Source organism: Triplophysa dalaica, chromosome 18, assembly GCF_015846415.1.
Source record: "Triplophysa dalaica isolate WHDGS20190420 chromosome 18, ASM1584641v1, whole genome shotgun sequence".
NCBI classification, from domain to species: Eukaryota; Metazoa; Chordata; class Actinopteri; order Cypriniformes; family Nemacheilidae; genus Triplophysa; species Triplophysa dalaica.
The window spans coordinates 11,333,853-11,346,807 of record NC_079559.1 but is presented as its reverse complement, the minus strand read 5'-3'; the positions used below and the strand labels follow the sequence as shown (position 1 = coordinate 11,346,807).

Sequence of the window (12,955 nt, the reverse complement as noted above, 5' to 3'; positions counted from 1 at the left end):
GACAATATATATATATACTTCAAAAAAATACGTAACATGATTACAAATGGGATTAAAATACAAAATAATATATTTATCTTTATGTATCTACAGCAGCCGTTTAGTGTTATTAGATTTGCTCACAAATGGTTTAATTATTATAAATCTGACACATTTCTTCTTCCTTTTTATTTTACAACCACTGATTGTGGTTCTCAAGAATTGCTTTGCTGAACTTATTGTGTGTTTGGGCAGCAGCATTGACTCTAATAAATGTGACAGTATGAATTAAACATCGGGAATATTGCCTTATGGGTCCAATGTTTGCAGACACGTTAATATCCTGTCCAAACACATAAATCAGTTCTTTAATTTGATGCACTTGATAATGATCTTAGTTATAGTGACTTGCAATTTTAATATTATTGTAATAAAGTAATAAAAGCACAACATAATATCAAAGGTCAAACTCTACAAATCATCAAATGAGTTAAAGCCAAATTGAACCCCAAGACTGACATCATTTTAATCAACTTCAACTTTATTAATAATCTACTTTGTACAGAATCACACAGTATTATTGCCATTCTTAATATAGCATGTCCGCTACACAAGCATTTTGATGTTTTAATGTTGTCCAATATGTTTCAGCAGTAGCATACCTCTCTGAGAAACGTTTAATGTACTTGTCTATCTGTCAGATAAACCGACATAACAGTCACAATTGCTCTGCGAAAACATACCTAAATCTAAACTATAACACTTATACAGAACGTTCTTTTTATGATGGAGGCTGATTTTTTATAAGGCAGCCAAGCCAGAGATTTCTTCATCTGTGCAGTATGTAATGAACCAAATAAAAAAATAGAGAAATGGTTATAGGTGTAATTCCCCTAGGTTTGCATTAACAAATATCAAATACTATAAAACACACTTTACCTAAATAACTGCTTGTGCAGGATTTGAGAATGATTTTGAACGCAATGATCTTCAGTTAGAGGAATGACAGGAAGTAAGCTCCACACTATATGGGAAATACACAAAACAATTGCAAATCTCAGAGAGAGATGTTAAAGAAAGATAAGTCATATACAAATCAACATGCCTGCATGTTACACAATATCCTAATAATACACAATCTTCCAATATGCTCTATGCAACACAAAACAAATCAGCAGCTGTATATTAGCTTTCTTACAATAAACTGAACAATGTACATAAATGTAAGAGGGCAATGTATTGGCACAGTTCTGGGCCACAAAGTGCTTCCAAATATAGTGACGAACAAAAAAGTAATATTCACCTCTGTAAATATATTGACTTCAAACTATTTAGAGGAAAAAACAATAACATTGTACAATGCTTGAATTCTTAAGTTAATTTGTGTGAATGTGTACTGAGCAGAGGCTTTCTGAGCACCTACTGTTCATATTTGTAGAATTGTCATGAAATCACAGTGAAAAAAAACAAGGTTCTTGCTTATGCTCAAGACACAGTGTATAGTAACATTATTATTATTGTACTGCAAAACTCCTAAATATATTTGTAATATATTAAGTCCAACAGTTACATTTCACCTTGAAAAGTGTGTTAGGCCTTCAAAATAAAATAGAATATATTATTTTCTGAAGGTATCTGACTGAAATCTGATAAAAATATAACATTATGTGTGTGATATGACCCATAAGGGAACATTATGCGTTTTCCAGCATTTCCTAATACAGTATAAGTGATCCAATGTTGTTAAATGTGTTTTATGTAACACAAAACAGAAAAAATATATTCATAAAACAAAAGGGAATGTATATTTTGAGATGGGTTGAAACTATAATTATGCTCCATATGGTTACTTTTCGGTCATGAAACGTTAAGACTGCTAGCTATACTGTTATGTCTCCTTCACAAATGGCTGGTGTCGACCATAGACACAAACATTGGTTAAAATCTTTCATTTTAATTCCCTGCATGTGTTTTATCCATCAGAGAAGGGCTATATAAATTCGGTCCTCCCCACGATTCGCGAGTGTCAGATGTTCCGTAGCCCTCGCCACAGCAGGACATAAATCTTAGGTGAGGTAAATGTCAAATCAAATAAAATGATCATGGAAAACTGGAATGTGCAATACTTTATAAACCCCCGTTGGAGAACGGGAACAAGACATTAAAATTCAAAACGAACATTCACTATCCATTGACCTTTGATAAACTTGGCACTCAAGTTGCGAGCTACCATTCAAAAAAGAAACATTGCAATGACAATGAAAACATCTGAAACTATATCATCTTCATGTTGATTGTAACTTTCTTAAGGTCTAAGTACATGAAAAGATCTGAGAGGCTTGTCATTCTCCAATAGGAATTTCTATACCTTAATCATAAAAACAAAACAGAATGGTTCACTGAAAAAAGTTTTGGCATCCTATCCTTTATTTTCCAGTATGTTGTTGGCGCCCTCTATGGTCACAAGCTGTCACTTCTGTCCCAGAGCATCGAAAATAAAAATGCACCTGAGCAACCCACTCACAATGTGAGATGAGATCCGTCTTAAAAACCCCTTCCCTACACCTCTGTAGAGAAGAGCATACTCTGCCGTTTACTGTCTGGAGTAGGAATCGCTTCCAGCTGTAGGAAATACAGTAATACTTGGACCTACAAGAATACACCAAAAAGAACAAAAAATAAATCAAACAATACAAATTTTTTATTTCATTTTCAGAGTGCTTTTTAGACTAACATGTAGAAAACGAAAACTCTAGAAGTTTACCTGAGACATAACCTCAAGTGACCAGCTGTCACTCATCGAGATAGGCTGCGTGGGATTGGCTGGAATTTTACTGTCCTTCTCAGAGGGGCGGAGGAGGGTGGGACCAAACACAGTGGCGAGATTATGGAAGGACATTTTGTTGACGATCTCATTCTCTGACACCCTAGGGGAACAGTGAAAAACATTTTAGTTAACATGCAGGTCTAACAGCAATAAGAGAAAACTTAACAATATTGCAGTTTTTTAAGAAAATTGTACATGATGCATTGCTTACCCACGCACATAAAGTTTCATATTTAGGGTAAGGTGTTGTTCAAATCTCTAACCACTAACCTTTTCAAATGATCTAGCAGAAAAAGAAACGTCAACAGGTTGGGTTCAGGTAGCGAGAGCAGCAAATTCAGCATACAGCTTTCCTTCGCCACACTGTCTGACAAAGCTGAGGAGAAGCACACACCCAATACGATTATCCTTAACTGTTCCACATTAAGGATTCACTCATGCAAGAACATCAGGAGAACAACAGACCGATGCCTTCAGTGAAGTTTGCGTAGAGTTCATCTGTGAAGAGCGGCTCCGGAAGCTCTCTGAAATAGAGCTTCAGTGTTCCAGCGATGGCGTTCACATCCATTTCACTCATCATGACCGACACATCTTTATTGTCTGCGGAGCACAAAGAGATCAGCCACACCTTTACACATCAGTAAGAGAGACGGTTCTGTTTAGAGCTCAGATACTCACTAGCATCAAACGCAGCTTTCAGACCCTGGATGTCTGTGGCCACCCCGGAGACACGATAGATGCCCACTTCTTCCATCCCTCTGCGCTCGATCTCCTCTACACACTGTCTCACAATGAGAGGCACTTTGGAGTGCTCACGTCTGACAGTAACACACAAACAGGGCTTTGTTAACAAACACTGTCTGGAAATATACTTTACAGGTGCTCTGTGCTGAATACAGAATTTTCTTTCTCTATTAAAGCCTCTTTTTTTTCTGCAATATGTTACAGGAATTCTTGTGCTATTGCATTACATTTAAAAAAAATGTAAAATAGAAACTTTAATAAAATGCACATTCCAAAAATTCAATTCCTGTGTGATGTTATTTTAGGAAACTTTTTTTAAAGACTTTTGGGAGTTAAAATATATTATGCATATTCCATGTTTTTTTTCACTACGAATGTAAAATCAAATGTACAAATGTAAAATCAATATTTTCACAGTGTTCATTTAAAACTACATTTGCATTACCCTGACACAGCATTCCAATATCCCAAAATCAACATTTTGTCTAGCAAACAGTCCTCCCAAAGCTGTCATGTTAAAATAATTATTATCAGAGCGCAGTATATCACCCAAATTTTTTTTATTATATTTTAACAGCAATGTATATCTAGAATCTAATTCCTAAATCAACACTTCTGTTTTTATACCAGTCCTTTGAGGAAAACCCTTAGCAAACATCCCTTAAATAATCCTTATTTCCTGTTTCTCAGAAAGACAATAACGGAGCTGCGTCTGTTTTGCTTTCTTTTTCGGTTTCCTCGTCTTTATTAAGGGAAGTGTGCCCCCCTAAAACGGGAGCAGCAGTTTTATGACCCCTCAGAGGATGCATGTGGGCCTATCTAAACACACTCAAAAAATAGTTTCTGTGTACACCGTGTTACTGTAAATATGAATGATATCTAGTTTTTTTTAATCTTTGAAACATGAATAAATGAGCATTTATGAGTAACGTCCTGTACAATACAAAAAAATACAATCCCAATTTATCAACCCTTGAACTCTGCGTACTGTTTTTATGTGGACAGATCTGTAGTTGGACTCACTTTGTGACTGCGCTGATTTTGACTCCAAACACTCCGGACTGCTTTCTGGAGGGCATCCTCTTGAGACTGAACTCTCTGCTGCTGAAGCGCATAGACAGCTTGACCTCAGTCTGCACAGAGTGATAAACTTCATTACAAAACATCTCACTGATGAGAACACAACAGCGATCAAATCATCAGAAATATAATCACTGTAAGCTTTGGCCCTCAGCTTAATATCAAACCACATGACAGTGATAATAATCCATCATTGTGATTCACATGATGGCAGACAAATGATTGTGATTGGTAAATGCTACTTTTTTGGTGAATATTATAGTTTAACACAATCTGTTTATTGCATTTGACTCTGTATGGTATATTTAACTGCATATTACACGGAACTGACCAATAAGTTACTTTTTGGCTGTTGTTACTATTATTAGTTTTAATGTTTTATTGATATACAGATAATGCACCACACTGACCCCATTGTAGCTGATAACTGCCCTCTGCCAGTCTTTACCCTGCAGCGTTTGAGGATCCAGCTGTGAAAAAACAGGCAAAAGGTCAATCGAGAGGATAATCCTGATCTGAGTGTGACTTTCACACAGACACATTCACCTGTTACAAACAGCAGTTCAGTGAAAACACTGCTTGAAATATCAAGAATTATAGATAACTGCACCGTGGGTCCTCTTGCATGGTATTCACCATGTTGTTTCTACAGTAGCCCTAAAGGGACACACTTCTCTTCAGGGCGCGTTTTTTTATAAATACATTATCTACTTTAGCAAAGAAGCGAAAATGTGACGTCATCTTAATTCCCTTTTAACAACCCTAGTGCTTCAAAAGGGAGTGGAGTTGTGGTTGCAATTTGCAACCTCACCACTAGATGCCGCTAAATTTCATAAACTAGAACTTCCACAAATTTAATTGACCACCTGTCATAATAAAGAGAAATGTTTCACAAATACTTTAGGAATCCTTAAAAAACTAACTAAAACCTCTAAATAGCCTTTATTCACGTTTTATACCCAAATTTGAGTCGGCACATTGAACTTTCAGAAGTCAGAAATGAATCAAGCGTTACAAGTAAATAACTGCAATTTGGGCATCTGTAAGTGCGTCGGAGACGATGGTCGATGTGCGTCCCGGGCGACCCGAGTTCGAATCCCGGCTCGTGGTCCTTTCCTCGACCCCACCCCCTCTCACTCATGGAGTTCGCTTGCTGTCCTCTCTAAAAAAATCACTGTCTGTCCAATAAAGGCAAAAACGCCCAAATTTGTTTTAATTAAAAATAATAAGTAATATCGATGACTTATTGAGCACATCTTTATTTCAGTGAAAACACATTTAGTTAGTATCTCTATACTTTTTTAAATGCTTTGACAACAGTGAACCACAACATGCATCCAAAACAAAACAAATCAGCCATTACCTTACATTGTGTGATATGAATAACAGCATGCAGCGGTTATTACTATACCCTACTCAATGATACCACACAACAAATAGTTTTTTTTAATATCTAATTGGCGTATACTAATCGAATACTAATTTTAAGGGGTGGGTTGAGGTATTGTCCGCATTACCTTCTGTCTGAGGAGAGTATTGCGTACCCTACCCCAGAGTCGAGCCCCAGTGCTGGGATGCCTCCTCATGCCAGAGTCCAACTCCTCCTCACCCTCTTCCTGTTTCTCCTCTTCACAGTTGTTTAAAAACTCTTCATTTACCACTTTACCGTTCACATCCTTATTCATTGTACCATAATGCCGATCACAATTCTGATCTCGAATCTGGTCCTTATTGCCCATTTCGGTCATGTTCTTGAGAGGCTGGTGACTCTCAACCTCTATCATCGGACAAAAGCAGCTCTATTCAGGTTCCCAGGGGTTAAGCAATGGTCCGAGTAATATTGTACGAAAACAAAGTCAAATTCTGATCTTCATGCACAATGCTCTGCTGATGGTCCACGTCATGCTGAAGATTTGTTCTCATGTCAGTCTGTCATCTCTGGGTCAACTGTTGTCGTGAATGTCTCTTCTTGAGTCCACTCACACAGATTCCCTGGCACAGTTTTTCCCACAGATGGAGCGCTGGGATTAACTCAGAAAATCTCCTCCCACCATGATTACAATAGCAGCTCACGTCCAGCAATCTAAGACAGTTTGAGGTGCGTGTCTTCTATTCCTTTATTCTTTTTATCCCGTCTCAAACTAAAGAACGGGAACAAAGCCTCATGTGATCTTTTATTCGCAAATCAAGACCTCCGGATGTCCCACTTACTCTCCCCCATTTGGAGCTCATGCAGGTCATCCGCGACTCTGATGACAATCCACAGTACATTCCCTTTAATCCTCTCCACCGCAACACCTGAGATGTCTTTGGTGATATCCCTACGCTGCCACATATGGTGGGATTAACAACCTGAACAATTTACCGCCTTCATCCTGTTGACTGCATTAGGCACTGGAGACTTTAAATGCTTGGTCACTATATACGTTTAGTCACGTGATCTTATTGCCCTATTACTGAAACTACAACAATGTGTGGCTCAGCTGCCAGAGTTCAGGATGCAGAGATCCCTGAAATGTCTGTGAGGACCACAACTCGAATTTAAATCATATATTCAAATAACCTTTATAGCTACCAAATTTTAGGCCAATAAAAAGCTAAATATTGATTAAGATACAGATAATAATACAGATCCCAAGGCACTGTAGTACACATTATTGGCTCAAGAAATGGGCACGAACATTCTGAAGAACATGCAGTACCTGAATCTGTCCTTTGGCCATGACGCGATCCATGTTCTCCCCATCATCTCGGTTCTGTTTGATCTTACTGTAGCACAGTAGTCGGAGGGTCTGAGAGCCCTCCAGCTCAATCTCAAACTCCTGTGAAAAGTCCAAATTTTCATTACTTTCATGACACCACTCACAGATGTATTATAATCTCTTTAATGCACAAGGTGCCATTTATGTACTAATGGCGTCACTAAACAGCTGACAAATAAGTGATAATGTTAACAGTGTGCTGAGGATAAGTTGAAGTTCTAACCTCATTCCAGTTCGGCTCTGTGGTGTCTCTGTACACGCGAGTCTTGGCATTGTTTACAAAGTAGCCGAAAGAGTCCACTTCTAAAGTACAGTAGAGGTCTGGAGCGAGGATGAGAACAAATAGTGAGCTGGTTAGAACATAATAAAATACACTAAAACATGTTTCTTTTCTAACAACAGTTTACAAGAAAGCTTCTTCTGCGGACAGAGGGTGCAGATGAAAGGAAAAAGTAAGAATTTCAAAAGATTTCCAGATTCTTATTAAATTCAGTTTTCACAGCTGAGCTACTGATATTTGTTGTATTGACATAAACAGAGCTGTTAATTTCATTTTGTCTACAATTTTCTAAATGAGAAAAAAATCACAAAGTGCACCTTTAACAGTAGGTGTAAACAGTATGATAAAGAGAGATAAATCAGTGATGTAGAATTAAATCAAAGAAGGAACGCCGTGTTCCCAGTTAATCCCATCCTCTGCCCATCCTACTGTCTGCCCAACAACATCAGAGAGCAGGTCAGGTGTTTTCATGCATGCGCGCACATATTAGTGAGTCATTCAATAATTTAATGATTACTGAGAGCCGGATTTCATTCCATTTAATTGCAATGGGTGCAAAAACGCGGCTGTGGTCCCATAAAGCAGGTGAGATGAACTTACTTAAGCTCTGTTTCAGCCCAGATGCAGAATGAACAATCACATTCAGAAAGCCATACAGCCCCGTGGATTCATCATCTATAAAGAAAAACACCACATGTAGAGTGAAGGTACTTTGTTGACTTAGAGAGACAAAATGCAAAACAGAAGACTTTTTTAAAATATTAAATAGACAAAAATATTTGAACTACTTTGGATTCTAGGCTCAACTAGTTTATGATATTATACTGTTTATACACTTACCTTCTTTGTTGATGGTCAGCGGAACATTGTGAACCGTCTGAAGCTTTATGCAGGAGTTGGTGAGCATTTGCAACTCCAATGAAGTCAAGGAGAAACTCTTAAAACCTGGAGAGGTATATCCGTAAGCAGAGTGAGATGAGAATGCAATAATAATATCAACTTCATGTACATGGAGTTACCAACTTACACTTTTTTTGCTGTTCTCGAATGATCTCTCGCCATTCCTCCCGTTCATAATCAGATGTAATCAGAAACGTATAGCCCTGCATTAAAACACAAGAAATTAAAACTTACAAACCAAATGTTCAAACCATACAGCTTTCACACTGCCAAGTCCAAGCTTGGTTACTTGGAGCTATTCAATATTTACACAAAACAACTTGCAAAGATTCACTTGTAATATTATTTGTGGTTCTGATTCACCTTGCCGTTCCTGTTGTTGACTCTGAAAGCCATGCAGGGAGACATGAGCAGTAGCAGAGATTCATGTTCACACAGTTTCTTCCTGAGACGATCGAGGACTTTACCCCCTTTATACACTCTCTGAATACAGAATACACAAACAAGAGCAGAAAAGATGAAAGATAAGAACAACATTAAACATACTACTTATACTTAGTCTACAAACAAAGTAATCTGCTAGATAACAAACTAATAAGTATTTACCTTTTCTCTCTGTATCTCATTTTTTATCTGAGAGATCTTGACCTTCAGAGCATCTATCTCTTCTTCTGGTATCTGGGGGATCGGCGAGGACTCTGATTCATCAATGCTCTGGAAAGTCAGGTCAGCTAGTGGGATATACCACTTACAGTCATACTGTTGTCCCTTCCTAAACACAAAAAGAGACGCAAACCAAAAACTCACAATTCAAACAGATTTGAGAAGTGAAACCAATTACAATTTGCTATGCAAATATGATCGGTGTATAAAAAATAAGCATGTTAATGGTGCTTTGCAAAACAATATGAAGAAGAGAGCTTGACTTGCCCTCCGGTTTGTTTCTTCAATTTGGCGCAAAGCAGCAGATCTGTAAACAGGAACACATGGCGAAGTTTTCGGGACCCTTCCACTAACTCCACCATAAACTGGTCTCTGAGAAGCTGTCGATTCTATAAAGATATTAAATTGACTTTAATTTGCAGATAAAATTAAAACAATGATAAAAATTTTGTTAAAACTTTTCACCAGTTAATAATAACAGGTACAAATATATACAAATACAAAAAATTGCCAAAAAACAAAAACTGTACACCAATAGGGGGCGCTCTTGCAGTATTTACTGGTTTGTGAACCAGTTGCAGTCACCATTCTGCTGGAGGCATGAGGTCATTTAAAGTAGGTGAGGATGAATAGCAGCCAATGAGAGACCCAGAGCCATTCACTCTGATGGAGGCAAGACACACTTAAGAAACTGTGCTATTGTGAGTGAGTCACTGGAGCTATTTTCATGATAATGATTGTACCCTCAGGGGGTTTCTAGGGACAAGCGTAGTTACATGTGATGAAAAACGTGCGCCGGATGATTCACAAAATGAGAGAGAAACTTAGATACTGTAAGTCATAACTGAGAATATAAAGCACTTACAGTTTTACAAAACAATGCTTAGAAATTTTTCCAAATTTTATAAGCAATAGTTACAGCTACAGAATAAGGAAAAAGTAGCAATTTGTTCTGCTTAAAAGAACAAATGTCCAATTTCTGTAACTGGCAGAGCAAAGCACTACTGATGGCACTCATGGGTTTTATTCCCCCAAAAAACACACAAACTAAACAAATGTGTGCTTCAAATGTAAAGTAAGTCAATTTATATTCAAGCCTCCGCCAAGTAATTTGATTTTTCCATAAACTAAAACTTGTTATGCAGATGGGTCCAAAGACGTCTCAGGTCATTCTTTACAAATGGATATGCAATTGCGCTCCTGAGTGACCGCATCCTTAATTGAAGGGTGTGTGACATATGTTAAGACATCTGCTCTTTTCATGGCCTGAATGACTGTGTTTGTGTATGTGTGCAAGTAGATACGCACACACAAAACATTCACACCGACCTATGACCCTGGTTTCAGTGAGGGCGTGTTTATCCCTTTATGTTTAAACTTGCATTTTCCCTCTAAAGTACACCAAGCTTAGGCCCACATGATAAATGGGTGCGGTATTGACTTTGGCCACATTCAGTGGGCATTGAGAAACATCTGCTAAAACAGACTAAGATGAGAAGCAGCACATGGTCATGATCTGCATCCATCATCTTCTAGAGACAATAATTACACAGAACATGAACTGAGATGACCTGATGTAAGAAATTATCATTCAAGATTTTCTAAGACAGTTTTTTAAAGTAATAGTGAACCAAATAAATGAAATTCTTTTAGAATTTACTCATCCGGATTTTAATTCCAAACCTGTATGAGTTTCCTTCTCCTGCACATCACAAAAGAAGATATATTGTAATGTATATATATATAATGTTGGTAACCGAAACAACATTGATCCCCATTGCCTTCCATTGTATGAAAACAAAACCACCGAGATATTTCTCAAAATATCATATTTTGTGTTCCACAAACAAAGAATCATACATATACAGTACATGACAATAAATAAATTACATTTTTGGTGAACTGTCCCTTACAGGCATTAATAGTTCTGTGAATAAACTGTTAAATATGTTAAATATGAGTTACTCATTGAGAGCATAGTTAACATTCAAGGATTTTTTCTGCGACTGTTTACCCATAAATCGACTGAAACGTGAGAAGAATTTCTTCATTTCTTCATTCATGGTTAATAAATGAGTAATTCAGAAACATTGTTCCTCAGTTTATCTACCATGACATTTTGTTGATGATAAATGATATAAAAATATACCTTTTAAATTTCCTCTCATAAAAATGCCTGTTATGTCCACAGGCCCACACAATTTTCCAGTAATTTCTGAGGAAGTCCAGTCTCAGATCAGCTGACTCAGAGACCGGAGGGGTCGGAAGCGTATGCGTGTTTATTCTGAAGCACGGAAGGGTGTTGAAACCCTTCCCTGTGCGACCGTTTTGCAAAAATGACCCAAAGGCGGAAGGGATATAGGAAGGTGGGAGGTGAGTTCACACTGGAGACGTCACCTAACTGAGCATCACAGTGAATATTTGTTTTCCTGCTTCATGCATACTGCAATACTGATAAGTATAACATAAATGTACTATTATAAATGAATTAGAATAAGATTAGTAGTTTTTTAAGTGATGTGAATGTAGAGATTGCTTTATAGGACTGCTTTTAAAGTATACACACATAAACAAGCTGTTTTTTGTGGAAAAACTGTAAATCTGATGCAATGTTGACCATCCAGCAACGCTGCGCATGTCTTTAAATCTGAATTCATCATTTTTTAGCATTACAGCTGGTCTTTGCTATGTGTATACTGACCTCTCCTTTCTTCACAGTCATAGACTGACGGCGGGGCGTGATCTCTTCATTAATACTAGAGAGAAAGTTTTGAGAGATGCGGAGGGCGTCCTGCAGCAGAGGGTGATCTGGATGATTGGATGGGGTGTGCTTTAGCAAGTCCTATGTTTAAAGAAACACACACGTTTAATAAAGCAATCTGAACATATATGAGATCCTGGACAACAAAACAGTCTTAAGTACCATGGGAACATTTTTAGTAATCGGCAAAAATATAAGGTATGGATAAAAATGACAGATTTTTCTTTTAAGCCAAAAATCATTAGGATATTAAGTAAATATCATGTTCCATGAAGATACTTTATAAATTTCAAACCATACATGTATAAAAACGTTATTTTTGTGAGTGGAGGGCCTGCCACAGGGCCTCAGATTAACAAATTCAAAGGCAATTTTCACAATATTTCGCTTTTTTTGCACCCTCAGATTCCAGCTTTGTAAACAGTTTTTGTTCCGCCAGATATTGTCCTTTCCTAACAAAGCATATATCAATAGAAAGCTTATTTCTTCAGCTTTCAGATGATATACAAATCTCAATTTCAAAAAATGACCCTTAAGACTGGTTTTGTCGTCCAGGGTCACAAATGACAAAACATGAATTTATTATGCAACATAGCCCATTATATACATATAACTGAACAAAAGATTTACTCACATGGAGCACTAGAGTACTACGGGTAACTCGATCGACCGGTTTATACAGCAGCGCTGAGAATTAGCAAAACATCATCATGAAGTTAACAGAATATCAAAGTGTCAATCTGTCCTTAGATATGGGCTACAATATTGTAAAGTAACAATAATGCTCTAATAACAAATGATTCTTCGCATACTTTCCAAAGAGTTCTTGGCATTGTGATCTTTAACCTCTTTGGTGCTCCAGACTTTCAAATTCTGAGTAATGGTAAACAAATAAGTAAATACACACACATGCAAAAAAGTCACAATCTTATTTTGACAACATGTTGTTTGCTTTTAAA

The 12,955-nt window shown here is 37.3% G+C and overlaps 1 protein-coding gene across 1 annotated transcript in view; it reads right to left on the bottom strand.

Moving 5' to 3' along the window:
- Nucleotides 1–499: 499 nt before the first annotated feature.
- Nucleotides 500–12,955, bottom strand: part of si:dkey-91m11.5 (PH_BCR_vertebrate and RhoGAP_Bcr domain-containing protein) — a 37,020-nt gene continuing 24,564 nt past the window's right edge. The window contains exons 6-23 of the mRNA XM_056772976.1: nt 12,809–12,869; nt 12,631–12,683; nt 11,937–12,077; nt 9,499–9,624; nt 9,179–9,340; nt 8,936–9,055; nt 8,700–8,775; nt 8,513–8,617; nt 8,273–8,347; nt 7,616–7,713; nt 7,333–7,452; nt 5,041–5,100; nt 4,574–4,683; nt 3,485–3,624; nt 3,272–3,406; nt 3,077–3,182; nt 2,744–2,906; nt 500–2,628 (exon numbers count right to left, since the gene is read on the bottom strand). Coding sequence (XP_056628954.1) covers nt 2,539–2,628; nt 2,744–2,906; nt 3,077–3,182; nt 3,272–3,406; nt 3,485–3,624; nt 4,574–4,683; nt 5,041–5,100; nt 7,333–7,452; nt 7,616–7,713; nt 8,273–8,347; nt 8,513–8,617; nt 8,700–8,775; nt 8,936–9,055; nt 9,179–9,340; nt 9,499–9,624; nt 11,937–12,077; nt 12,631–12,683; nt 12,809–12,869 — 1,941 coding nt within the window. The 3' untranslated portion in view covers nt 500–2,538. The remainder of the gene's footprint in view (nt 2,629–2,743; nt 2,907–3,076; nt 3,183–3,271; nt 3,407–3,484; nt 3,625–4,573; nt 4,684–5,040; nt 5,101–7,332; nt 7,453–7,615; nt 7,714–8,272; nt 8,348–8,512; nt 8,618–8,699; nt 8,776–8,935; nt 9,056–9,178; nt 9,341–9,498; nt 9,625–11,936; nt 12,078–12,630; nt 12,684–12,808; nt 12,870–12,955) is intronic.